The sequence below is a fragment of the Callithrix jacchus genome, chromosome 22, assembly GCF_049354715.1.
Source record: "Callithrix jacchus isolate 240 chromosome 22, calJac240_pri, whole genome shotgun sequence".
Taxonomy (NCBI): domain Eukaryota; kingdom Metazoa; phylum Chordata; class Mammalia; order Primates; family Cebidae; genus Callithrix; species Callithrix jacchus.
The window spans coordinates 50,251,066-50,277,504 of record NC_133523.1 but is presented as its reverse complement, the minus strand read 5'-3'; the positions used below and the strand labels follow the sequence as shown (position 1 = coordinate 50,277,504).

Sequence of the window (26,439 nt, the reverse complement as noted above, 5' to 3'; positions counted from 1 at the left end):
AGAGCCAGACCTCACAATCTAAATTAAAACCCAATTAGCTAAACACTTAAAACTTTTCTAAACAGGTAAAAGCAATGGAGAAGAAAAAGCAAATCCAAATAAAGGAAGTGGCATAGGCTGCAAGCTGGGACATGCTTGTGAGCACGTCCAGCACCGATATCTTGGTTAAAGTACAAGGACATAGAACGTACCAGGTGCCTATAAGCATGTCTAACAGCCACATAGGATAGGGCTTAACAAAGAGCTACTAGCAAACAGCAAGAAGGCTTTGAAGAAAGTGTTTAAAACAAACTAGTATTCCTAACACTTATGATTATTCTTTAACAAGAACGGAAACTTAGAGAACTTTCCTACTTCCCACACCTGGGCTTCCGAGAACTACATTACCCACAACGCCGAGCGCCAAGCTGCAAAGAGGAGAAGCCAATCAACGTTCAGGACCGGGCGTGTCGGTGGTTGTGGCCTACAGTAAGGCGGGACTTCCGGCGCCACTCCGAGGTGCTCGTTTGGGTTGTTCTGTATTTTGGCCCGCGCCTGAGTTAGGAACGCTGCCTCCGGCACAGAGCAGGGATCGCCCAGCTGCGCAGCAGTCCGTGGGTCGCCGGCGCTGGTGGCAGCCGTGCCTGGGTTCCCGCCCCGGGTCGCCCGCCCCTCCCGGCACCGCTCCGCCCCTAATCCGATGGCGGCGTCCGTGCTGAGGGCTCTGACTCCGGTGAGTGCTGCCTCCCCGCGAGCCTCACCTGCCCTCCCGCCCGAAATCGAACCCGCGTGAGGGGCGCCTGCTCGCGTCCCTGCAGCCCGGCCCCAGATTCCAGGACCCCGGGACTCCCGTTCACAGGCCTGGTGTCGTGGTTTGCGGAGGGCGTGGCAGGTGCAGGGACCGGTTTCTGTGAATGTTGTTGTTGGGACAGTTGAGCCAGGAGCGTTCACACGCTGCCATGGCAGAGGGAGGCTCGCTCTTCTCAAGACGCTGGGAGCCATGGGTGGTTGTGAACAGAGGAGGCACATGGTCTGAGTTAGACTTCAAACATTTCCTAAAGCTACTCAGAGTTAGGACAGCCCGGAAGGGGAGAACACCGGGAGGCTGAGTCCTTGTGCAAGGTCCCAGAGCACGTAGGAGTCACACTGAGGACCGCGGAGCTGAGCAGCAATGATAATTGAGTCACCACCAAGTCACCGGGCTCCAGGGCTGCTCGGGGAAAGGACGCATGAGCCCATGGAGCTTTCAGGGTAGTGACCTGCCTCTCACAGCCTTCCTCTTCCCGCAGGTATCCATGACTGCAGAAGCTAAATGCACGGGCTTCACACAGGTGAGTGGAGAGTGTTTCGGGCCCTCAGTCGTGCTGACCTGTGTTTGTCTCCGAGACTGTGTTCTGGGACTCTGCTCTTGGCACCGTTTTTGGTCCTTGGTTCTGGGGAATCTGAACAGACATCAATCCCAGGGTCACACATCCAGGCTGGAGGCTGGTATAGAACGGCTCCTATTGCTGGAAACCAGTGAGAGGAGTGTGGAAAGCTGTCTCAGGCTTAGACACCAGATGAGCAAGTGCTCCAAGGTCAGGCTGAGCTGGTTTAGGGACCTACAGCTTTTTTCTTTCTCATGGGAACTGAAAGCTGGGCTGCGGGAATCAGACCGTAAATGGTTCTCAGATGTTGGGTGTGTTTTCTGGAGTGTGTGATGAGTGATGAGGGCTTGGGGGCAGAGGAGGTATGTGATGTGACCCAGGTCTCTTTAGGGTCCCTGTGTGTGGGCGGGCTGAGTGTGAGCCATGAGATAGGAAAACCGTGAAGAAGCCTCCTGCGGCAGTCCACGTGAGTGTTACTGGTGACTGGACTTGTGTTGTGGCTGTCGACGTAGTAGCTGGATCCTCGATCAGTTTTTTTTAAGTAGGAAAGTCTGGATTTTGAGATGTTGAACGTGAGAGAAAAGTAGGACTCAGGAGCAAAGGCAAGGTGGTTTGGGTTTAACAGCTGGAAATAGGGAAGCTCCACTAGCCAAGATTGTAAAGTTGGTACTTGAGTCAGTTATCTTTGGAGATAATCAGAAGTTTTGTTTTGGAATATCTTTATTTAAAAAAAAAAAAAAAAAAAATCATCGGCCGGGTGCGGTGGCTCACGCCTGTAATCCCAGCACTTTGGGAGGCAGAGGCGGGTGGATCACGAGGTCAAGAGATCGAGACCATCCTGGTCAACATGGTGAAACCCCGTCTCTACTAAAAATACAAAAAATTAGCCGGGCACGGTGGCGTGTGCCTGTAATCCCAGCTACTCAGGAGGCTGAGGCAGGAGAATTGCCTGAACCCAGGAGGCGGAGGTTGGGGTGAGCCGAGATCGCACCATTGCACTGCAGCCTGGGTAACAAGAGCGAAAACTCTATCAAAGAAAAAAAAATCATCATGTCAACATGCAAAGAATAGTTAGTTTAGACATCAAATGGGATAGTTTATCCTACAGGATTAGAACTATGGGTAGGGATTCAGGATGGACACATTTATTATTTATTTATTTTTTTTGAGATGGAGTTTCGCTCTTGTTACCCAGGCTAGAGTGCAATGGCGCGATCTCGGCTCACCGCAACCTCCGCCTCCTGGGTTCAGGCAATTCTCCTGCCTCAGCCTCCTGAGTAGCTGGGATTACAGGCACGCGCCACCGTGCCCAGCTAATTTTTTGTATTTTTAGTGGAGACGGGGTTTCACCATGTTGACCAGGATGGTCTCGATCTCTTGACCTCGTCATCCACCTGCCTCGGCCTCCCAAAGTGCTGGGATTACAGGCGTGAGCCCCCGCGCCCGGCCAGACACATTTAAAAGTTGGTGGCCACTATTTGCCTAGGGGCTTAGCTTGGGTCACCATTAGGAGGTGGAATCCTGATCACTCTGGTAATGCTATTACCGGCCCCGGAAAGGGAAGTTGGGGGTCACTACTGGATCTTCTACTTGGGTACATGGTTGGTCATGGTGGGAATCACAAAGACAGCTATGGGAGAGAGGTGGCCGTGGTAGGGTATGAGAGCAAGGATGATCTGGCAAGTGGCCAAGGCTCTAGGCAAAGAGTGGGCATGAGATCAATGCCTGGAAGTAGTCAGACAAAATGATACTGAGACCAGAATGGTGCTCACTCAGGGTTTTGCGGTAACCCTTGGGGTGTCAGGAATTTCAGGGAGGTAGGTAAGTTGAAGGGCACAAGTGGTCATCTGGGAAAGTCACTGGTCCTGAGATGGGGGTCCTCTGGGGCAGACTTTGAATGAGGGTTAACGGGAAAGGAAGGCTGTGACTGAAGAGAGGACATCAAGTGCAGCACTAGTGAAAGAGGGCCATGGGTGTCAGATCCTCAGGTATTTCTGGGTGACTGAAGATGTGGCAAGGGACAGAGTCAGGCAGGGAGTCCTTCAGAGCAGGATGGGGCTCTGAAGGCCACCTTTGGCAATGGGGACCATTCAACCTCTGAGTAGCACTGGACCCTGTTTCAATTTGCAAAGCATCTTCTGGATGTTTAATTCCAAGCATTGTGGGGATGCCAGAGAGATGCTTAGGGTGTGGGGCAATGGGGTGGAAATAGCTATGGGAATGAGATTGTTTGAGAGTGTGTGCTCCAAAAAGTGATAAGCATATGGAGAGAAAGTGTGAACTGAACACCCATGGCAATGGCATTGAGGATATAAGAATGATGGCTAACCCCATATTTGTTTGCATGAGAGGCATCATCTCGGAAACCCCAGAAGAAGTGTCCGACATGACAAAATCCAACCCTATATGCTTGACCCAGAGTTTAAGTGGCATTTCCTGGTCCACCTGCCTGTTGGTGCTGTGGGAAGACACAGTGATGATGGGACCTCCTCTGAGAGGTGTCTCCTCTGAGAGGGGGCTTAGGGATGAGGGTGAGCAGGGGAAGGATGCGTGGGGGGCGTGAACTTGGGGTCCTAGGAGAGAATCTGATCATGGAAAGATCTGTCCCCATTATGGCAGGGCTCTGTGACCTTTGAGGACGTGGCCATTTACTTCTCCCAGGAAGAATGGGGGCTCCTTGATGAGGCTCAGAGGCTCCTGTACCGCGATGTGATGCTGGAGAACTTTGCACTTTTAACCTCACTGGGTAAGGCCCTCACACCCACTCTCACGTCCTGGTCTTCATCTATCCTATTTTTCCCCAGAGGCAGCTCTGCCCTTTCCATTGCCAGACTATGGGCTCTGCTGACTTCCCCACTGTCTTGGCGTATGTGCTGTGGTATAAGGAATGAAATTGTTGCAGTCCTCGATCAGCCCTGATATATGCTGTCCCAAAGCGTGCAGGGATAGGTCTGGGCGTGAAGTGTCTTGGGTCAGCCTAATGCACGTCAGTTTACTTCTTCACTTCCTCTTTGGGTGGCTGTGTCCATATTCCTGGCACTTTGTGTCTCAAGCTCTGCGTCCTAGGTGACATTTCCTCTGACTGCCTAGGTTAGGAATTTGCAGAATTTTCCTCATCAGTATTTACATGGACCATAAGCTGTTGCTGCCAGAACCTCTTTCGAGGATCTGTGTGGCATTAATTTTCTTTCTCAAGGATGCCGACTTGCCCTCGGCAAGGATACTCACCTGACCCAGCTTTCCCTTAGGACTTGCCTCATTCAAGTCCCAAGTAGTGGCACATCTTGAGGTGCCAGGAAAGCCCTGCTTTTAGAAAGGGTGAAGATAGGAATATGGCTTCAGAGGAAGCCTGGCCTCAGTCAGTGGCACCTAGGTGAGGGCGTGACATCCGGCCTATTTTCTCATCTTACCAGTAACTTGCCCTGTGTCGTCCAGAGTTTTGGTGCTAATACCACGGGACACGCCTCATTTCTACCTTTTCTTTCTCTTCTTTGACACCGTGCTGGCTTATTGCTTTACCTGGGACATCCGGCCTCATGCTGCCCCCATCTTTCTGCCTTCCAGGTGTCACCAGTTTCTCTGCACTGCCCCACTCACAAGATGTTGTGAGTTGTGCACATGCCTTTAAATAGTTCTCGAACACAAGATGATCGCAATTGGAATCTCCCATTCAGTTCCAGTTGCATTATCTTGGGCCTGAATGACACCAGCCTTCAGCATGCACATGTCACCAGCCAACAAGATCCTGCCGAAGGATTTGGCAAAAGAGTAGATTGGGCCGGACGTGGTGGCTCAAGCCTGTAATCCCAGCACTTTGGGAAGCCGAGGCGGGTGGATCACGAGGTCAAGAGATCAAGACCATCCTGGTCAACATGGTGAAACCCCATCTCTACTAAAAATATTTTAAAAATTAGCTGGGCATGGTGGCGTGTGCCTGTAATTTCAGCTACTCGGGAGGCTGAGGCAGGAGAATTGCCTGAACCCAGGAGGCGGAGGTTGCGGTGAGCCGAGATCGCACGATTGCACTCCAGCCTGGGTAACAAGAGTGAAACTCCGTCTCAAAAAAAAAAAAAAGAGTAGATTGGAGACCCCACCTCTCCTTATGTGCTGCACCCCATCCTTATGTCCTGTGTTTGGTGAGGCCTTCCCAATTGGTGATCTTTAGAGGCCCACTTCTGCTAAACAGCCCCCTTTTTTAAATCCTGCTTTCAGCTCTTCAATATTGCTTCAAAGTAATACTGTGAATTCATTCCTTAATGTGTATGTGAAGGTGCTTCCCCTTTCAGGTTTTAAAATGTACCCACAGGATTTCAATTAATGGAGGTGGTAGAGTAGTTAATGTCAATGACACAGGAATTTATCACCTGCAGTAGCAAGAGCACGTGAACACCGGGCCATGCAGGGCCACATGAGGAAGTGCTTAGTGGTCAGAAGGCAGAAGCAAGAGAGAAGGGAAAATATTAAGCCACAGCCTTAATTGAGGTTTTGCAGGTAACACAAGACATGATAAACGGTTTGGGATTGGGTAATTTGAGTAGTTTACTTCGGGGCAAAGAGGCTCACTAGGCTTAGCTGTCTGCTGCCTGACCTTGGGATGATTAGAGCAGAGGGATATTAGCTTCTGAAGTGTCCAGGTCACATAGAAAATGGGAGGATGGGCTCTGAATTGATTACTTTGTGTATTTGGTGTGCTCCCTCCTGAGCCCTTTGCTATCTCTTAAGATTTGGCTCACTCTGGAAGCACCATTTTCTTTGCAGCCAGCAAAGTTTTTTATTCTGTTTTGTTTTGTTTTTGAGATAGAATTTTGCTTTGTCTCCCAGGCTGGAGTGCAGTGGCATGATCTGGGCTCACTGCAACCTCCACCTCCTGGGTTCAAGCAATTCTTGTGCCTCAGTCTCTTGAGTGGCTGGGATTACAGGTGCCCGCCACCATGTCCAGCTAATTTTTTGTATTTTTAGCAGAGACAGGGTTTCACTATGTTGCCCAGGCTGGTCTTGAACTCCTGGGCTCAGGCCAACAAAGTTTTTAAGATATTGGAACATACCGGGCGCGGTGGCTCACGCCTGTAATCCCAGCACTTTGGGAGGCCGAGGCGGGTGGATCATGAGGTCAAGAGATCGGGACCATCCTGGTCAACATGGTGAAACCTCGTCTCTACTAAAAAAAAAAAAAATACAAAAAATTAGCTGGGCATGGTGGCACATGCCTGTAATCCCAGGTACTCAGGAGGCTGAGGCAGGAGAATTGTCTGAACCCAGGAGGCAGAGGTTGCAGCGAGCCGAGATCGCACCGTTGCACTCCAGCTTGGGTAACAAGAGCGAAACTCCGTCTCAAAAAAAAAAAAAAAAAAAAGATATTGGCACATCAATTATTCAGAAAAGCATATTTTAAATGATTAATACACTCCCATCCTAGTCAACATGCATTTCATCAACATTTCTCTACTTTCAGTTTGTTGGCATGGGATGGAGGATGAGGAGACACCTGAGCAAAGTGTTTCTGTAAACGGAGTACCTCAGGTCAGGACTCCAGAGGCAAGTCCATCCATCCAGAAGACTCAATCCTGGGACATGTGTGTCCCATTCCTGACTGACATTTTGCACCTGACCGATTTGCCTGGGCAGAAACCATACTTGACTGGGGCATGTGCGGACTTTAACCAGGATGAGAAGCATCATCGTTCAGAGAAACCCTTGGACAGGGACGTGGACAAGGCCTCATTTGTGCAGTGCTGCCTATTCCGTGAGTCAGGAATGCGTTTCACCAGTAGTGAGGTTTGGAAGGACCTCCTAGCCCCATTGGGCCTTCTTCAGCCACAGGCCATTACTAACTATGAGAAACCAAACAAAATCAGCAAATGTGAGGAGGCCGTTCATGTTGGAATAAGTCATTACAAGTGGGGCGAATGCAGGAAAGATTCCAGCCACAAACATACTCTTGTTCACCCTAGAGTCTGCACTGGAAAAAGGTTTTATGAATCTAGCAAATGTGGGAAAGCCTGCTGCTGTGAGTGCTCCCTTGTTCAGCTCCGAAGAGTCCACCCTGGAGAAAGGCCTTATGTGTGTGGTCAGTGTGGGAAATCATTTAGCCAAACCTCTCATCTGAATGACCATCGGAGGATCCACCCTGGAGAAAGGCCTTATGTGTGTGGTCAGTGTGGGAAATCATTTAGCCAAACCTCTCATCTGAGTGACCATCGGAGGATCCACCCTGGAGAAAGGCCTTACGAGTGCAGCGAATGTGGGAAATCTTTTAGCCAAACCTCTCATCTGAATGACCATCGGAGGATCCACACTGGAGAAAGGCCTTATGTGTGTGGTCAGTGTGGGAAATCATTTAGCCAAAGAGCCACCCTCATTAAACATCACAGAGTTCACACTGGAGAAAGGCCTTACGAGTGCGGTGAATGTGGAAAATCTTTTAGCCAAAGTTCTAACCTTATTGAACATTGCAGAATTCACACTGGAGAAAGGCCTTATGAGTGTGATGAGTGTGGAAAAGCCTTTGGGTCCAAATCCACTCTTGTTCGGCACCAGAGAACTCACACGGGAGAAAAGCCATATGAGTGTGGCGAATGTGGGAAATTGTTCAGACAAAGCTTCAGCCTTGTGGTGCACCAGAGAATTCACACTACAGCAAGGCCTTATGAGTGTGGCCAGTGTGGGAAATCATTTAGCTTAAAGTGTGGCCTCATTCAGCACCAGTTAATTCACAGTGGAGTTAGGCCCTTTGAGTGTGACCAGTGTGGAAAATCCTTTAGCCAAAGAACTACCCTTAATAAACACCACAAAGTTCACACTGCAGAAAGACCTTACATATGTGGGGAATGTGGGAAAGCTTTTATGTTCAGATCTAAACTTGTTCGGCACCAGAGAACTCACACCGGAGAAAGGCCTTTTGAGTGCAGTGAATGTGGGAAGTTCTTTCGACAAAGCTATACCCTCGTTGAACACCAGAAAATTCATACTGGATTAAGGCCTTACGACTGTGGACAGTGTGGAAAGTCCTTTATCCAAAAGTCGAGCCTCATTCAGCACCAGGTGGTTCACACTGGAGAAAGGCCATATGTGTGTGGCAAATGTGGGAAGTCCTTTACACAACACTCTGGCCTCATTCTCCACCGAAAATCTCACACTGTGGAGAGGCCTCGTGAAAGCAGCAAATGTGGAAAACCCTTTAGCCCGACGTAACACTGTGTCACTCCACGCCTGAGAAAAGCCTCACACCTGCAGGGAATGTGCCGTCTCTTTCTTCTATAGAGAGCCTTTATGAAGGCGCCATCTACCTAAACCTCATACTTCTAGACCTCCGGATGGGTGAGACTCCCATGAGTTCCAGGCATGTGTGTCTTGCAGAAGCTCCTGTGTACATTCTAAACTGCCGGAAGCCTCTGCTGGAATTAAATCATTAGTCACCTTTGCATTCCAAGGCAAGGCAGATAACCTGTGTTCCCCCATTCCTTGGAGGAAATTCCTTGAGCCGCCTGAGCCTTTAAGGGGAATTCATTCCCTTTTCTGACTGACTGCAGCATCTATCTGACCAGTTTTGGCCACAAGGGCCCAGCCTGGCTTCTGCTGGAAACTGATGTGGAAGGCTTCCCTTCATGGAAATTCTTGTTCTCACACGACATCTGGTAGTTTTTTCCACCCTGCCAAGTTACCACCTGGTAACTGGCTACCTCACATTGCTCTAGTTTGTGTGGTAATAAAGGCCCCATTTTAAAATCTGTGTGTAGTCTTAGGGTTTGGTTTGCTGTGTGAGGTGGCTGGAAAATACCACTTGGGCTCCTACATAAAGGAACGGACAGCTTTTTGGGGGCCCCAGTATTGTTGGCCTGTGCAGGAAAAGTAAAATGACAGAGTAATTCTCATTCTCATTTTAGTCCAGTTTGCCTTGCTGCCCAAGGCCTCCTAGGAAACGATGCGAGGATCTTATTGTCCTAATCTGTGGCCTGGATCCCTACACTTTCTCTGGACTAGAGGTCATCCTGAGGACAAGTCGGCTGTTATGACAGCTAATCTGTGCTTTGGGGAATCAGGTGGATTTGTTGCATTGTTCCCACAGGCTATAATGCCTAGCACTGTCGAGAGGAAGCTTTTTCCCAGCTCCTGCAAAGGAGTCACGTGCTCTGATGCCCATGATTCCATAGACGGTGATAACCAAGCTGATGGGAGCTAAGCGTGGGACATAATTGGTACAGACATTTTGGATACGATTCATAGAAAGCGGAGGAGCCAGCAGCAAAACGTGTGTGCCTGTGGTAAATGTGCATCTACACATCTAGTAACTGGCTGTGTCTATTTTCACAACACACACAATCTCCATGCACGAAGTGTGACATGTGGGCACAGCCTGGCTTGGAGGGAACAACTCCATTCTGCGGGCATGACCGTCACAGCATGGCGCCAGGCAAGCCATCTGGAGGCTTACACGGGATACAGTGTGAGTGCAGGAGGACATGCGGAAGCAGAGAATCAGAAGGAGCCTGAGTAGCACAAACCTTAACTTGAAAATGACATCCCCCATCAGAGGCTTTACCCTCTGCCACCGTTACTCTATTTTCAGAGGCAGGGTCCCTCCCTCTTGTTCCCTATATGGAGCTCAACTCTCAGATGTCCTGGCTCTCTGCACCTTTTCCAGTGACCAAGCAAAAGGTTCTAATATCCAACAGCCTGAGGTCAACTTGCTGCCTCTGACTTGCCAGGCATTGGCGCCTTTCGAGATCATGGTCCTGACCTTCCCCTGATAGAGATGTGGGTATTTGGACATGGCCCAGAGGACACTGCACCAAGATGTGAGGCTGGAGAACTGTGGGCGCTTGGTCTTGCTGCGTAAAGCTTTATTTCTGTCCCATGTGGGTGACCCTAGTCCTCTGATTTCATTCTCTTGCACATACCTGCCTGGTGAGAAAGGCACCTCAAACCCTTCTCCTACCCACAGGTCCTGCTGTATTCCGTGTTTTGGTCTCACATCCTTTTGCCTGGTCTCCCTGTGTCTGCATTGGGGATCAACAAGGTACAAATGGCCCTTTATTTTTGAGTGAGAGTCTCACTCTGTTGCCCAGGCTGAAGTGCAGTGGTGTGATCTGGGCTCACTGCAACCTCTGCCTCCCGGGTTCAAGTGATTTTCCTGCCTCAGGCTCCTGAGTAGCTGGGACTACAGGTGCCCACCACCATTTCCAGCTAATTGTATTTTTTTAAAACTATTTTTAGGAGAGACGCAGTTTCACCATGTTGGCCAGGCTACTCTCGAACTCCTGACCTTGTGATCCGCCCACCTTGGCCTCCCAAAGTGCTGGGATTACAGAAGTGAGCCACCGCGCCCGGCCCTAGAAACAGTCCTTTAAACGCAAACCCTCACCCTAGTGCCCAGCACACACTGCCCTCTGTCTGAGTTCTTTCTTCCAGAATTCAGGGGAGAGAACTTGATTGATCCAGCCTAGTTGGGTCAGGTGTCCCCAGAGACTGGTTAACAGGACTGTGGGTGGGGAACTGTTCTCAAAGAAGGGACTGAGTTAGGCAGCCCTGTAGGATAGCATGCCCATCAGTATCCTCCAGGTATCTTAAATAACTCAACATTGCTTTCTTTCTTTCCTTTTTTTTTTTTGAGACAGAGTCTCACTCTGTTGCCCAGGCTAGAGTGCAGTGACATGATCTTGGTTCACCACAGCCTCCACCTCCCAGGTTCAAATGATTCTCCTGCCTTAGTCTCCTGAGTAGCTGGGATTACAGGCATGCACCACCATGCCCAGCTAATTTTTTGTATTTTTAGTAAAGATAGATTTTTGCCACATTGGCCAGGCCTGTCTCGAACTCCTGACCTCAGGTTGATCTGCCCGCCCCGGCCTCCCAAAGTGCTGGGATTACAGGTGTGAGCCACTGCGTCTGGCCTATTTAATTTATTTTTGTTTTTTGAGACAGGGTCTCTCTTTGTCACCCAGGCTGGAGTGCAGTGGTGTGATCTCAGCTCACTGCACCCTCTGCTTCCCAGGCTCAAGCGATCCTCCCACCTCAGCCTCCCAAGTAGCTGGAACCACAGGTGCACGCCACTACGCCCAGCTAGTTTTTTCTGATTTTTTTTTTTTTTTTTTTTTGTAGAGACAGGGTTTTGCATGTTGCCAAGGATGGTCTCAAACTCCTGAGTTCAAGCAATCCACCCACCTTGGCCTCCCAAAGTGCTGGGATTACAGGTGTGAGCCCCCACACCTGGCCTCCAGCTAATTTTTAACAATTATTTGTAGAGATGGAGTCTCACTATGTTGCCCAGGCTGATCTCGAATAATAAGAAGACATTTCAGGTATTGTATGATTCAGGTGTCCCAAATACTGTGGAAGTGTTTCTGTGTGTGATAGTTTTCCTGTAGCACAACCTTGGGACAATACTTAGCAACACTGTGTGGTGGTGTGTGAAACTGACATCCCTCAACACAGCCTGGATTCACACATGGGTATAGCATGTTCACAACAGGAAATGTTGACAGACATGAGACACATAACTGCAAAGCACACCAAGGACCTGTGTGACAGGACGGAGGTTCTGATACAGCAGACGTGGCCACACAATACAGCACAGAGATTTGTGAGACAGATGTGAGTGATAGAGATGCCCAATGCCTGGTGTTTGGGTCACTGGCACACATCATATTGCTGGTGCTACAGCAAGCTCTGAATACCTAGGCTTTGCACATTCGTGTTTGATCCTTATTAACTTCCAGTGCACACACACACACAATTGCACAGTCACATTGTGTGTGACACTGGAAGCACAGCCTGGCTGGGAGAGAACCTCACCATCCTGCAGGTTGATGATACGCTCATGAGGGTCCCAACAGGGAGCTGGGTGCTGGCTTTGGCAGAATCTAGAGGCTCACATGTAGGATGACTGCTCGTGAGGATGTGGGGCGAATTGACCGGACGGAGCCCCAGGAGCAGAAACCAGGACTTGGGAAGGCTTTCCCATGTGGAAAGGAACCTTTTCACTGTCACAACTGCATTGTGTCCAGAGACCACATCAGCTTCTCCGTGAGCCCTGCATAGAACTCCACCCTCAGGGGAGCTCAGTCATTTGGACCTGGGTCTCTGCACCTGTCCTAGTGGTGTCACAATAGGTTCTAGTCTTATCCAACAGCCCAAGGTGGACTTGCTCCCTCTGACTTCCTGGGCGTTGGTGACCTTAAAGGATAGGACCATGACCTTCTCCTGGAAGAAATGGACTGGCCCAGAGGCCTCTATACAAGGATGTGATACTGGGGAACCACGGGCATCTGGTCCTGCTGAGTGAGACCTGCTCTTGCTCATGCCTGCCTGGTAGGCAAGGCCTGGCAAGCCTTCCTCCCCACAGCCCCTGCAATGTTCTGGCCTCACATCTTTTAGCTTGGCCATTGGACAGGAACCATAGTCCTTCAGAACATGAACTCTCACCCCAGTGCCCAGCATGCTCTATCCTCCATCTCCGGTCTTTATTTCAGAATCCACAGGAAAGAAGCTCATTTGCCCAGCCTAGTTCGGTAAAGTGCCACAGCCCAGGGCTGTGGGTGATAGGCTGTTTTCAGAGAAGAGACAGAGTCAGGTAGACCTCAGGTGTCTCCCTGACTGAAGCAACCTGGGTCCAAACTGCACACCCCTAACCCCCCGCCATGTGTGTGTGATCCTCTTTTGTTTCTGCTGCCTGGCTTTCGCTTCTCTGTGGATACAGGAATGAGCTCAGACGGTGCACAACACATCCTCAAATGGCAAGAGGAAGTCTAGTTGTGTGCTTTGTAGTTGATGCCCCCTGACTGTGGCTAATTTCCCTTTTAAATGACGGAGCATTTTCAGACTCACAGCCCTTGGCAGGTGCCATGGAATCACTGGCACTTGATAATATTTATTTTTCATTTTGTTGTTTTGAGGGTAAATTTTCCTTTGTGTCAAATCAAACTGGCTTTCCCATTTACCAGAGCATTGCAAGGTGCTTTTTTTCAAATCTATTTATATTAGGCCATTCTTGCATTGCTGTAAAGAAATACCTGAGACTGGATAATTTATGAGGTTGAATTGGCTCATGGTTCTGTAGGCTGTGCAGGAAGCATGGCACCACCAGCTGCTTCTGGGGAGCCCTCAGGAAATTTCTAATCATGGCAGAAGATGAAGCACATGCAAGCATATTACATGGCAGGAACAGGAACGAAAGAGAGAGAGTGGAAGGAGCTACCACACACTTTTAAAACACCAAATCTTAGGCCGGGCATGGTGGCTCACTCCTATAATGCCAGCACCTTGTGAGACTGAGGCAGGTGGATCACAAGGTCTAGAGATCGAGACCATCCTGGTCAACAAGGTGAAACCCCGTCTCTACTAAAAATACAAAAATTAGCTGGGCATGGTGGTGCGTGCCTGTAATCCCAGCTACTCAGGAGGCTGAGGCAGGAGAATTGCTTGAACCCAGGAGGTGGAGGTTGCGGTGAGCCAAGATCACGCCATTGCACTCCAGCCTGGGTAACAAGAGTGAAACTCCGTCTCAAAAAAAGAAAAAAACAACGACCAAATCTTGTGAAAACTCACTATGGTGAAGACAGCACCAAGCCATGATGGATCTGCCTCCATGACCTGCATACCTCTCAGCAGACCGTGCCTCCAGCAATGGAGATTACAATTCAACACGAGATTTGGGAGGGGACAAGTATCCAAATTGTATCACTAATTAAGGTAAATAAATAGTGGATCCTTTTGAATTGAAACCAGTAGTAAGAACGGCCATCACTAATGTGTCCTGACACTGACACTAACCACATTTCATGCCTGTTTCAGCCACTTTTCCCGGCCATTCATTTAAACTTCATGGGATCACCTTCCTTTCAAAAAAAATACATCAATACAGTGAATCTCTTATAAAACTCAATTCAGAAGATGCTCCTTCGTTGTGAGGTCCCAGTCTCTGTCCTCTTTGGTGGTACAGGTGAGACTAGAGGATAGTTGACATCTGTGAATTGTCCTTATTGGACCAATTCCTTGTGTTGGCTTTCCAACTAAAACTTTTTTAGCAGTTCATAAAATGCCAGTTTCCAGGAATCCCCAAATTTTCTCCTGTCACAGGCTCCTTTCCCCTGGGTTCCCCCCTCACATCCCCAGTCCTTTTCCAGGCTGCTGTGGCCACACAGAGGCTGTGAATCATTTCCTCCTTAGTGTAGCATGTGGGAATGAAATTTATGTATGCATCCTCTTGTTGAGGAATTTTTTATGTTATTGGTGTTTATAAATATTACTTCTATACGCATACCTGCCATGCTTTCTGAGGTATATATTCACAAGTTTCTCTTGAATAGAAATTCATTTTGCATAAGCAGGTACATTATTAAATAAACTGTGATGCCAGGATATTCTCCAAAATGAATGTTACCAATTTAGACACCCAATAATATTTTACAAGATTTGCCAATTTTTTTAAAAATTATGTGAATAGAGACAGGGTCTCACTATGTTGTCCGGGCTGGTCTCATACTCCTTGGCTTAGCAATCCTCCTACTTCAGCCTCCCAAAGTGCTAGGATTACAGATGTAAGCCATTGCACCAGGCCAGATTTACTAATTTCTGTAATTTTGGGACACTCGGTAATATCAGGCTTACTGAGTTTTCTCAATATAATTTTTGCTTTAGTTTACATTTCTCTTGGTTACTTATACAATTAAATGTGATTTTCCTTTGTACATATTTGAGTTGGTTTATTTTCCTCATTCATTTGTAAGTTACTTTTAAACCTTGATATCGGCCAGGTGCGGTGGCTCAAGCCTGTAATCCCAGCACTTTGGGAGGCTGAGGCGGGTGGATCACGAGGTCAAGAGATCGAGACCATCCTGGTCAACATGGTGAAACCCCGTCTCTACTAAAAATACAAAAATTTAGCTGGGCATGGTGGCGTGCGCCTGTAATCCCAGCTACTCGGGAGGCTGAGGCAGGAGAATTGCCTGAACCCAGGAGGCGGAGGTTGCGGTGAGCCGAGATCGCGCCATTGCACTCCAGCCTGGGTAACAAGAGCGAAACTCCGTCTCGAAAAAAAAAGAAAAAAGAAAACTTACATCAAGAAGTGTTTGCACATGTTAATGCTTGTGTCATTTTCCAGTGCAGTTCCTACATATTTACCAAGAAGTAATTCTTGAGCAAGCATCTTAGTAAGACTAAATCACATCTTTTTTTTTTTTTGAGACAGACTTTCGCTCTTGTTACCCAGGCTGGAGTGCAATGGCGCGATCTCGGCTCACCGCAACCTCCGCCTCCTGGGTTCAGGCAATTCTCCTGCCTCAGCCTCCCGAGTAGCTGGGATTACAGGCACGCGCCACCATGCCCAGCTAATTTTTTGTATTTTTAGTAGAGACGGGGTCTCACCATGTTGACCAGGATGGTCTCGATCTCTTGACCTCGTGCTCCACCCGCCTCGGCCTCCCAAGACTAAATCACATCTTAAGGAAATAAAACCACAAAAGGGGGCAATTTCTTTCCATACTTGGACCTGCCCATCTTCCAAGCAGTTAGATCCTTGTCAGTGTAACCGTGAGTGCTACAACCATTGATCCAAGCACTTCCTTCTCGGTATGTTCCACTCTTGGTGCTTTCCCTGACCCTGCCTGTTAGTAGGTTCTACGGCAGCAGATAGATGAACTTAACTCTGAAAAGCACAGACTATAGCAGGTATGGTTTTTGCCACTTTATAAATTATAAAGAATTATATCATCATGTATGAGATTTAAGAATATTATTTGGGGATCTTCTTTTTGCTATTCTTTTCTTAGGGTCAAAGACATAGGCCAGGAGCAGTGGCTCATCTGTCATCCCAGCACTTTGGGAAGCTGAGACAGGAGGATTGCTTGAGCCGACAAAGTTGAGACCAGCCTTGACAACAAGGCAAAAGTGAGATCCCATCTCTACAAAAAATGTACAATTTAGACAAACATGGTGGTGTGTGCCTGCGGCCCCAGCCACTCAGCAGGCTGAGGCCTGAGGATCATTTGAGCCCAGGAGTTTGAGGCTGTAGTCACCCATGTTCACGCTGCTGCACTCCATCTGGGTGACAGGGTGAGACCCTGCTTACAAAAAAAAAAAAAAAAAAAGGACCTAGCACCTAATTTTCCAAGAATAACCCAGGCTCTATAATGGGAATTAAGTTAATCTCAGAATCACTTTTATTACATTGAAGTGTGTTGTATTTAGCTGCATTATGGCTACAACAGCAGCATAAGGTACTTAAAAATTCTGGCAATTTACACCTATTTTAGTCTATTCTGAAAAGTATTTCTCAACTAGCTTATAGAGCTGAAATAGTTTTCTTTCCTTGTAGCGCTCGTTCCTTTCAGTTAACTAAAGATGGTTTCTTTGCTATCACAATCTTCTGTCAAGGTATCGTCCTGTTCAGAGCCAAATTGACAGTAGGATGAGGCTAGGGCATAGTGTGGTTTTTGAGCGGAATTGAAGCTGGGTTAGATGAGCCCCAGGCACCAAACCACAGTTGGTAACAAAGCCTATTTCTTGTAGCCAGATATCCTTTTATCTTTACAGGCTCAATGAGAACCCCCTCGACCCATGCACTATATTAGAAGCAGCAACTATTAAGAAAGAGGTATAGGTCAAGAGATCGAGACCATCCTGGTCAACATGGTGAAACCCCGTCTCTACTAAAAATACAAAAATTAGCTGGGCATGGTGGTGCGTGCCTGTAATCCCAGCTACTCAGGAGGCTGAGGCAGGAGAATTGCCTGAACCCAGGAGGCGGAGGTTGCGGTGAGCCGAGATCGCGCCATTGCACTCCAGCCTGGGTAACAAGAGCGAAACTCCATCTCAAAAAAAAAAGAAAAGAAAAGAAAAGAAAGAGGTATAAAAGTTGGCATTCATCATAGTGATAAAACATAAAAATAGTATGTTTAGGAACTCACAACAAAAATGCAAAGTTCTTTCAGGTGATTTTGTTTTTAAATAGAAACAGCAGAATAAATATAAAGATATTTGGATAATAACGAGGGAGGAGAAAAGGAAAAAGCCGGTGGACAATGACGGCTAGTCCTCAGAGGAGCAGCCTGCCTGAAAAATCACAGCTACAGTTAAAAATAGAGCAACCTGGGGAGAAAACTCAGACTGCAGCTGCTTAAGAAAGATGCAAGGTCCAGCATAGAGGCCTTTTGTTCTTTTTGTGATTAGCAGGCTCCCAGGAAAAAGTTTCCTCCCCTTTTCAGACATGTACACTCCTAGTGGGCTCCCTACGACCTTGCACAGGGAGGGGAGGGGGGCTTATGTAAAACGAACTCACAGTTATACAAACAAGAGAAGCTGTGTTTTGTGCTCACTTAGAGACATCCCACAGCTGCATAAGATACGGGGAGTTGTACAGACAGCTTTTCAGATACATTACTTGAACAGCTGCAGAGATGAGATGAGTTTCTCATGAAAGCTTTTGGATTCGACTGTGAAAACAACAACCAACTTGGGATCCCCTCTCCACTGCAGAGAGCTTTCTTCTTTTGCTTATTAAACTTTTACCCCAACCTCACCATTTGTGTCCATGCTCCTTACTTTTCTTGGTTGTGAGACAACGAACTCAGATAACAACTTGGACAACAGGACCACCGAACCTGACCTGTTTCATTAGAGGAACTCATGTGGGATTGATTCATCGGAACGGTGAGTAGGAGCGGACCCTTAAGTCTTTACTTTCATTTTTGAGGCTTCTCGTCCATCACATGGGGCTAAAAGGAGGTCCTAGGGCAACTGAAGGTTTCCGGCTGAGGCTACACCTTGGTGTTATTTGAAGGCCCCTGGACTAAACCCAAACCATGACAACCCATCAGGTGTTGGCACCAGGACTTCCAGACTTTTCTATTGCATGTCCTTCATTTCTTTTCATGGCTATCATGTCTCCTATCCCTTCTCTGTATGCAGTGTTGTGGGTGTTATTTCAGCCTGGGGATGTAATCTTGTTGGTAGAGTCAGCAAGCACCTTAGTTATCAGGAATGTAACTTAAAGAATTGCTGCTTCAGTGATTTCCTTGAGACAGGGGGACGTCAGGATTTCTATCTAAACTGTCACCTAGTGAGAGCTTTTTGTCTCTAATGATAGACATTCACGGCACTGTATAGGGGGATATTTTACCCCAAGTGAATACCCTTCTCCTTCTCCAGTTGGGTTTTTCCTCCATGTAAAAGTTCAGGACTGCCCAATGAATCTAGACAGTTCCAAGTTAACTTTCTTCTTCTGGAAGGCATACACTGGGGACAACCTATTAAGCCCCAAACCTCTCTTTCTAAATTCTTCCTGGAAAGAATTTGGAGTCCGAGTTTTTACCTAACATTTCAGATCCTACAGCACCACCAAGTGAAATAGGATTGATTTTTTCCTCCAGAAGGAGCCGTGTTTGCCCCTTGTTCAAAACCTTTAGTTCCCAATTCCTCTCCCTTCTATGTGCCTTTATTAGGGACCAAGCTTCATGCCCCATTTGTTAACAGAAAAGCTGCACCTTTAACAGTTGTGAGAACAGCTGTTCAATCTTTGTGTTCTTTGGAGTCACCTGCTCTGCACTGAACTACATTGACATTTAAACAGAAAGGGGATTTCATGTTTGGCAGTCAGTCAGACCCATTATTTGGGAATTCGGTGTTTTGCTAGGGCCATAGCAAGGATAGCCAGATATATTATTAAAACACTCTCTCCATTAAAGGGCCTCACCCAAATACAATCTCTCCCAGAACGCTAGGGTATCCTGGGAGCCTATGGGCCACGTGGGACTGAGAAACCAGTAGGGTGGAGAGTTAGGTCCTCATATAGGTAAGCATGACTATTCCTCCTGATTAGCTCTTCCAGATCCACAAGTGAAAGTCATGCCTGCATCCGTGGGTGGTGCCTATGATGGTGGCCAGGACCCAGAGGATGAGAGGAAAAAGAAGTGGAATGCACTTTTGATCTTTCTCTCCACCCTGGGTCACTCCAAAAAGAGGATAAAGAATAAGGGATGCGTTTTCTTCTATTCTTTTTTTAAAATGGGTAGTAAACTATCTTCAGTCTGCACTCCTTGAGTGCATCCTGAGACACTGAGACTCTTTTAACCCTGAGACAGAAGAAAAAAATAGCCCATATTCTTCTGTATAAGGACAAGGCCATCTTACCACCTTCAGGCCTGGACTGCTGAGAGAAGTGTTAATTTCAATAATAGCCAACAACTAGATCTTTTCTGCACATGGGAGGGCAAATGGTCCAAGGTTCCCTAGGTGAAAGCCTTCTTTGCCCTGTGAAATAGCCCAGCTTTTTCTAAGCACTGCAAAATTGACCCTGCCTTCTTAACAGTCATATCAGATGAGCCCATAGTGGACAATACCCCAAAGTCAGAAGAGACCCCAGGGGAACCCTCAAATGGAACTTGCAGATGTCCTACCTCCCCAATCCTAATCTGGGGCCCCCAATAGCCTTATCAGCTCCTCCAGCTGTGCCACACGAGAAATCCTTACTCCACTGTTGCCCCTGCAGGAAATACCCAATGTACATGGTGTTACTAGAGTTCAAGTTCCTATCTTATTGCAGGACCTCAGACAAATAAAAGGGTCTTAGGCAAGTTTTCTGGTGACCCTGATAATACACAGAGGTGTTCTAAATCTAACTCAAGTGTTTGATCTTGCATGAAGAGATGTTATGTCACTCCTAGGCCAAACCCTAACTGCTGCTGAGAAACAGGCAATCCTAAGGCAGGAGGGAGATTCAGAGACAAAAGCATGTATCCTATACCCAGTCAAAACAAAAAACCCAGTCAAAAGGGGAAAGAGGGCAAAAAAGACAGGATTCCCATTCCCATTAGGAAGAGAAACAGTGCCCCTTGAAAACCCTCACTGGAGTTTAGTCATCCCATAGATGAGTGAAAAACACTTTCTGATGTGCACATTAAAAGGTTAGCAAAAACTCAAAACCAAACCTCTTAATTACTCTAAACTGTCCAGTTTTAATCAAAAACCAGATGGAAATCCTGCAGCCATTATGCAAAACCCTCAAGTTTAAACCTTGAAGTATGTAAATGACACTCTCCTCTGTGCTCCAACCAAGGAAGTATCAGGAAGGCACTGAGACTCTCCTCAATTTCTTAGCTGAAAGGGGATGTAAGATCTCAAAATGTAAAGCTCAGCTCTGTCAGACTTCATTCAGTAAAATACCTAGGTCTATTCTTATCAGAAGGCACTAGAGCACCAGGTAAGAAAAAGATTAAGCCCATTTCCTTGAACAGTTAAGGGGATTCTTAGGCATTACTGAATTTTGCAGACTGTGGGCACCTGGATAGGGTGGAGTTCCTCAGCCTTTACCTCATAAAAGAAGCTGAAACAGTTAACAGTCCCTAACTTGGGAACCTAAAACTCGAAAGCCTTTAATCAGCTAAAACAAGGCTTACTTAAAACACCAGCCCTCAGTCTTCTCATAGGGAAGGCGTCTAATCTCTATGTATCAGAAAGAAAGGAAATAGCCCAGGGAATTTTAACAAAGCTTCGAGGTCCAGCTCAACAGTCAGTGGGTTACCTAAGCAAGGAACTTCACTTGGTGGTTAAAGGATGGCCAGCCTGCCTCTGAGCAGTTGCAGTGGTGGCTTTGCTCGTGCCAGGGACCACCAAGTTAATCATGGGAAATAACTGTTTACAACCCACATAATATAGCAGGACTGCTATCCTTTAAGGGAAGTCTCTGGCTAACAGACAATCACCTCCTCAAATATCAGGCTTTGCTGTTGGAGGGATCTACAGTCCTGCTAAACACCTGTCCTTGACCGAACCCAGGCACTTTCTCCAAAAGGAAACTGGAGAACCTGAACATGATTGTGAACAGAGTGATGCAAACCAGTAAAAAAAATGATAGGGATCACTGTTTATGTTCTCTATAAAGTTTTAATTAGTGAAAAATAATTTTCTGAAAGAGCATTCAGCTTAATTAAAAGTGGATATCCAAGCTATAGGTGTACTTGAAATGCCTTTTTGTTTTTCTCTTCTTAGATCTTGTTTTTTTGGAAAAGGTTTTTTATCTCAGTCAACTGAACTACTTTTCTCCACTCTGTCTTGCCAATCTTTGTGCATGCACGAAAGGCTCTAGAATATCCATTTGGGGAGAAACCTCTGTTCCCTCATGGAACCCCAAGAATTAGAGATGGATAAATCCCTCACGAAAATTGTTTTCGCCTTCAAGCTGGGCCTGTTTATTAGGCCCCAGAAATAACCCTATTCTTTTTTTTTTTTCTTTGAGGCAGAGTTTTGCTCATGTTACCCAGGCTGGAGTGCAATGGCATGATCTCAGCTCAGTACAACCTCTACCTCCTGGGTCCAAGCAATTCTCCTACCTCAGCCTCCTGAGTAGCTGGGATGACAGGCATGCACTGCCATGCCCAGCTAATTTTTTGTATTTTTAGTAGAGATGAGGTTTCACCACATTGGTCAGGCTGGTCTCAAACTTCTGACCTCACGTGATCCACCTGCCTCAGCCTCCCAAAGTGCTGAGACTACAGGTATGAGCCACAGTGCCAGGCCCCTCGCCTTATACTTAAAGGGCTCCACACTGAGCTGCTAGATCTTCTTCTATCGGTCTGTGTAGTCATATATGTGATATGTATGTAATATCTATAAAAAAAGAGCTCTAATTGGCCTATCAGCATTTAGATAAATTTTATTTTATTTTATTTATTTTCTTTTTTTTCACGAGTAGAATCTAAGATAAAATTTATTTTAAAAGAAACTGGCCAGGTGCAGTGGCACATGCCTGTAATCCAAGCACTTTGGGAGGCCAAGGCAGGTGTATCACGAGGTCAGAAGATTGAGACCATCCTGGCCAACATGGTGAAACCCCATCTCTACTAAAAATGCAAAAATCAACTGGGCATGGTGGTGAATGCCTCTTAGTTCACGTGATTTTAATCTTTAAAAATAAAACAGTCTTAGGGATTATTGCTAAAATACAAACATATTCAAGATGTAAATATGTGGTCTAAATTATGCTGGTCAGATACTAGGTTTGCTAAATGTTTTAAGGTTGTAAACTGCTGCTTTGGCCTTTAAGAATTGTTCAACTTTTTCACGATGGATAAGTTCTGGGAACATATGGAAGTAACCACGCCCCTAACTTATTCTGGAAGGAGTTAAACTTTATCTGCACCTAGCACATAATTAAAAACAACTTAACAAGTTTTACATTAAAGTTAAAAATTGTTAAGTGGTAGGGCAGGGCGTGGTGGTTCATGCCTGTGGTCCCAGAATTTTGGGATTCCAAGGAGGGTGTATCATGAGGTGAGGAGTTTGAGACCATCCTGGCTAATGTAGTGAAAACCCATCTATACTGAAAATACACAAAATTAGCCAGGCGTGGTAGCACGTGCCTCTAGTCTCAGCTACTCGGAAGGCTGAGGAAGGAGAACTACTTGAACCAGGAGGTAGAGGTTGTAGTGAGCTGAGATCATGCCACTGCACTCCAGCCTGGGTGATGGAGCGCAATTCTGTCTGGAAAAAAAAATTGCTAAGAGTTACCATTATGATATGTAATTCAAACTACTGAAATAGATTTATATGCAAGGTGTGTAGACACAGTAACGTGTTTTTCATAAAAAAGTTATAAGAAGGCATGGAAATGTACATTTTGCCTAGAGATAAAGGATTGTCTTAAAGTAGGTAAAATATAGCTGAAGGTTTAAGCCAATTGGGAGAAAATTGTAAGAATTAATCTTGCAAAGGAAACTCTGTGAACATATTGACTAAATTCAAAAGGGTTATTATATGGTTTCCTGTAAATTGAGCATTGAAATAAAAATAACTCTTTTTTTTTTTTTGACAGAGTCTCATTCTGTTTTCAGGTTGGAGTGCAGTGGGGTCATCTTGGCCCACTGCAACCTCCACCTTCTGGGTTCAAGCAATTCTCCTGCCTCAGCCTCCTGAGTAGCTGGGACTACAGGCGTGCACCATCATGCCCAGCTTTTTTTGTATTTTTAGTAGAGACGGGGTTTCACCATGTTGGCCAGGATGGTCTCGATCTCTTGATCTTGTGATCCACCCACCTCATCCTCCAAAAGTGTTGGGCTTACAGGCGTGAGCCACCGCGCCTGGCCACAAAGAACGCTTTAATGCACTAATCTACTCTTTAGCAAAATTTGTAAAGGGTTATAAAAGGTTTGCGAAAATCTCACCTCATTGTCGAACTGATTAAGATTGGATAGATTTGCCGATAAGGTTTCATTAAGAATTGGAGTTAACATTAATAGTAGACTAATGCAAGGGTGAAATCTGGCTTTCTCCCTCTTGAACATGATTTTAATGTAATAGTAGAGGCTAATGAAAGGTTTTTGCTTTTTCAGATTTTTGAGTCATCATTTTGGAAAAATAACTTACAAGTAATCTGGAATTCTATTACATAACATCAAATATTTTATTTTATTTTATTTATTTATTTTTTTGAGACGGAGTTTCGCTGTTGTTACCCAGGCTGGAGTGCAATGGCGCGATCTCGGCTCACCGCAGCCTCCGCCTCCTGGGTTCAGGCAATTCTCCTGCCTCAGCCTCCTGAGTAGCTGGGATTACAGGCACGCACCACCATGCCCAGCTAATTTTTTGTATTTTTAGTAGACACGGGTTTCACCATGTTGACCAGGATGGTCTCGATCTCTTGACCTCGTGATCCACCCGCCTCGGCCTCCCAAAGTGCTGGGATTACAGGCGTGAGCCACCGCGCCCGGCCAACATCAAATATTTTAAACCTGTTAACATTTTTAACAGGTTTCCACAAATCTATTGTCTTTCCTGACACCTAGCTTTTGGACGCTACAGAGGGCCCCTGGGGCATCCGGAAGGGAGGTAAACAGGATTATTTGACATGTTTAGATACATGGGATTGCCAAAATGATGTCTAATCTTCTTCAGGTTATATTTCAGTAAATATTATTCATCTATGTTCAAAAATTGCATGGGGTTTTGAAAATTCTATTGTCTAAGTATCTGCCATCAATCACAATTAAGGTTGTTAAGTTATTGCAAACCACAGAGATAACTAACTTCTTTTGTCAATCATGTTTTTGACTAACCACTCTGGACATTTTGTCATTTACAGACAACTTGTCTCTTCAAATATGGTTCATAATTAGCTGTAGGACTTTTAATAGGTATTCTCTCTTTCTCTTTTTTTTTTTTTTTTTTTGAGACGGAGTTTCGCTGTTGTTACCCAGGCTGGAGTGCAATGGCACGATCTCGGCTCACCGCAACCTCTGCCTCCTGGGTTCAGGCAATTCTCCTGCCTCAGCCTCCTTAGTAGCTGGGATTACAGGCACGCGCCACCATGCCCAGCTAATTTTTGTATTTTTAGTAGAGATGGGGTTTCACCATGTTGACCAGGATGGTCTCGATCTCTTGACCTCGTGATCCACCCGCCTCGGCCTCCCAAAGTGCTGGGATTATAGGCGTGAGCCACCGTGCCCGGCCTTAACAGGTATTCTCAAATGCAGGTTTCTGATAACAGAAAAACATACAGGACTCATGAAAAGCTAAAATGTTTATAAATATCAAGCAGAACAAGAGTTAACCGAATAGACTGAACTAATAGAAAAACTGAAATAATCTTTTTGACTTTTGCTTCGAACATTGCTGATCCTTGTCTTGTTTTTCAGAGTCACAGAAACTTCTGTTGAGCTAGCTACAGCCTGTAGCAATTGAATAAGGTTTACTCCTGTTAACAAAATTCGTGACATGTTTGTTTCCCTTTGCCTTATTGGTTCTTTAAGGACCACTGCAACATGGCCTTGGGAATTATACTTCAAGAAGCCTATAAGATTACAGGATGTTTATACTCTTAGCGATATAGGAATAGCACTGGGGGGCTGCAGGAGGATGGAAAACCTCAAACTACAACTAAAAACAAGAACTAGGCAAAGAAACCACAGGATAACAGAAAACCCAAAATGAGAGAGAGAATGGCCAAAATCCCAGTCAGGATGACGTGTCCGTGACTCTTCTGTGCAAACCCAAACAAGAGAGAAAGGGCGCGATAACCAGGTGGGTCCCTGAATTTCCCTTCTTTTCCCGAACACCTAATAACTATTCCACTCTCTAATTAAAGAAACACCCACAAAACAGGAATGCGGCGTGGTCACAGGAGACGTGGGGGTGGGGAAAACATCAAGCTCATAAATTAGCTACACCAACGAGAAGACTGGGCTGATGAGACCGTAACAAACAGGATGGAGACTAGGCTACTCCATGACGCTAGATTTGACCCATTTCCTACCCTAGACCTCATTATACACTCATTACTACATTAAATCACACACCCACCAGTGCCAGGCAGATTCAAGCATGCCCACAGTTAGTATAAAAATGGCTGGCACCCCAATTCTGAGAAATTTCCACCTTTTCCTAGAAAACCTCGTGATTATTCCACCTCCGAATTAGAAGAGCCCATAAAATGAGAAACTCAAAGTCCACTGTGCCTGACCCGCTCTCGCGCGTAGGTCCGCGCTTCTCGCTTCTTTTGGGAGGAGCACCCTCTTCTCAAAAATGTGTACTTTCGTTTCCCAATAAAAGCTTCTCGCCTTTGGCTTCATTTTGACCCCTTCCTGAATTCTTTCTCGCTATGGTGTCAAGAAGCCGGACTCGGGAGGCGGGTGGGGTCTCACGGCCCGTGGAGACAGACCCTCCTGAGCCCTAGGAACACCAGTCCTCGCAGAGGGAACCCCGTGAACCAGTCCCGGGAGTAGCTCCACGCAGGAAGCCGGGATCCAGATCGACTGCAGTCCCAGGGATGGTGCCTGTATTGGGGTCAGGGTGGAGGAGGACGGAATAAGCAGGCGTAAGATTTTACTGGGACATGGGAACGTCACTGGGTCAGTCAGAGGAGGGAAGCAGGGGACCTCGTGGCAGGGCCCCCCTTTATCAAACTCGTGCACCTGCATGTCTGTGCGAGTGCTCACAGCCTGCTTGTAGGGACGTTGAGGCATCCGAATAATAGGAAGTTTTAAAGATTTACAAGCCAGTGTTTACACTTGCTCACCTAAGATCATCTGAGATATACAGAATCATGGTGTGCATAATAAAAAAAAAAGAGCCAATCCTGGCCCGTCGCGGGACAAGACTACATTATCCA

At 46.5% G+C, this 26,439-nt stretch overlaps 2 protein-coding genes across 5 annotated transcripts in view; one reads left to right on the top strand and one right to left on the bottom strand.

The window, feature by feature from the left end:
• Positions 1-26,439, bottom strand: part of LOC103787323 (zinc finger protein 549) — an 89,236-nt gene that overhangs the window by 20,760 nt on the left and 42,037 nt on the right. The gene's annotated exons all lie outside the window — the stretch shown is intronic.
• On the top strand, positions 476-10,200 carry ZNF416 (zinc finger protein 416). Of its 2 annotated transcripts, XM_035286797.3 has the most exons (4): positions 476-712; positions 1,269-1,310; positions 3,966-4,092; positions 6,799-10,200. In XM_035286797.3, the coding sequence occupies exons 1-4, from the start codon at positions 680-682 to the stop codon at positions 8,535-8,537; spliced, it is 1,941 nt and encodes a 646-aa protein (XP_035142688.1). In that variant the 5' UTR covers positions 476-679; the 3' UTR covers positions 8,538-10,200. The 2 variants fall into 2 exon arrangements, with proteins under 2 accessions (XP_035142688.1, XP_035142689.1); XM_035286798.3 differs by lacking the exon at positions 3,966-4,092.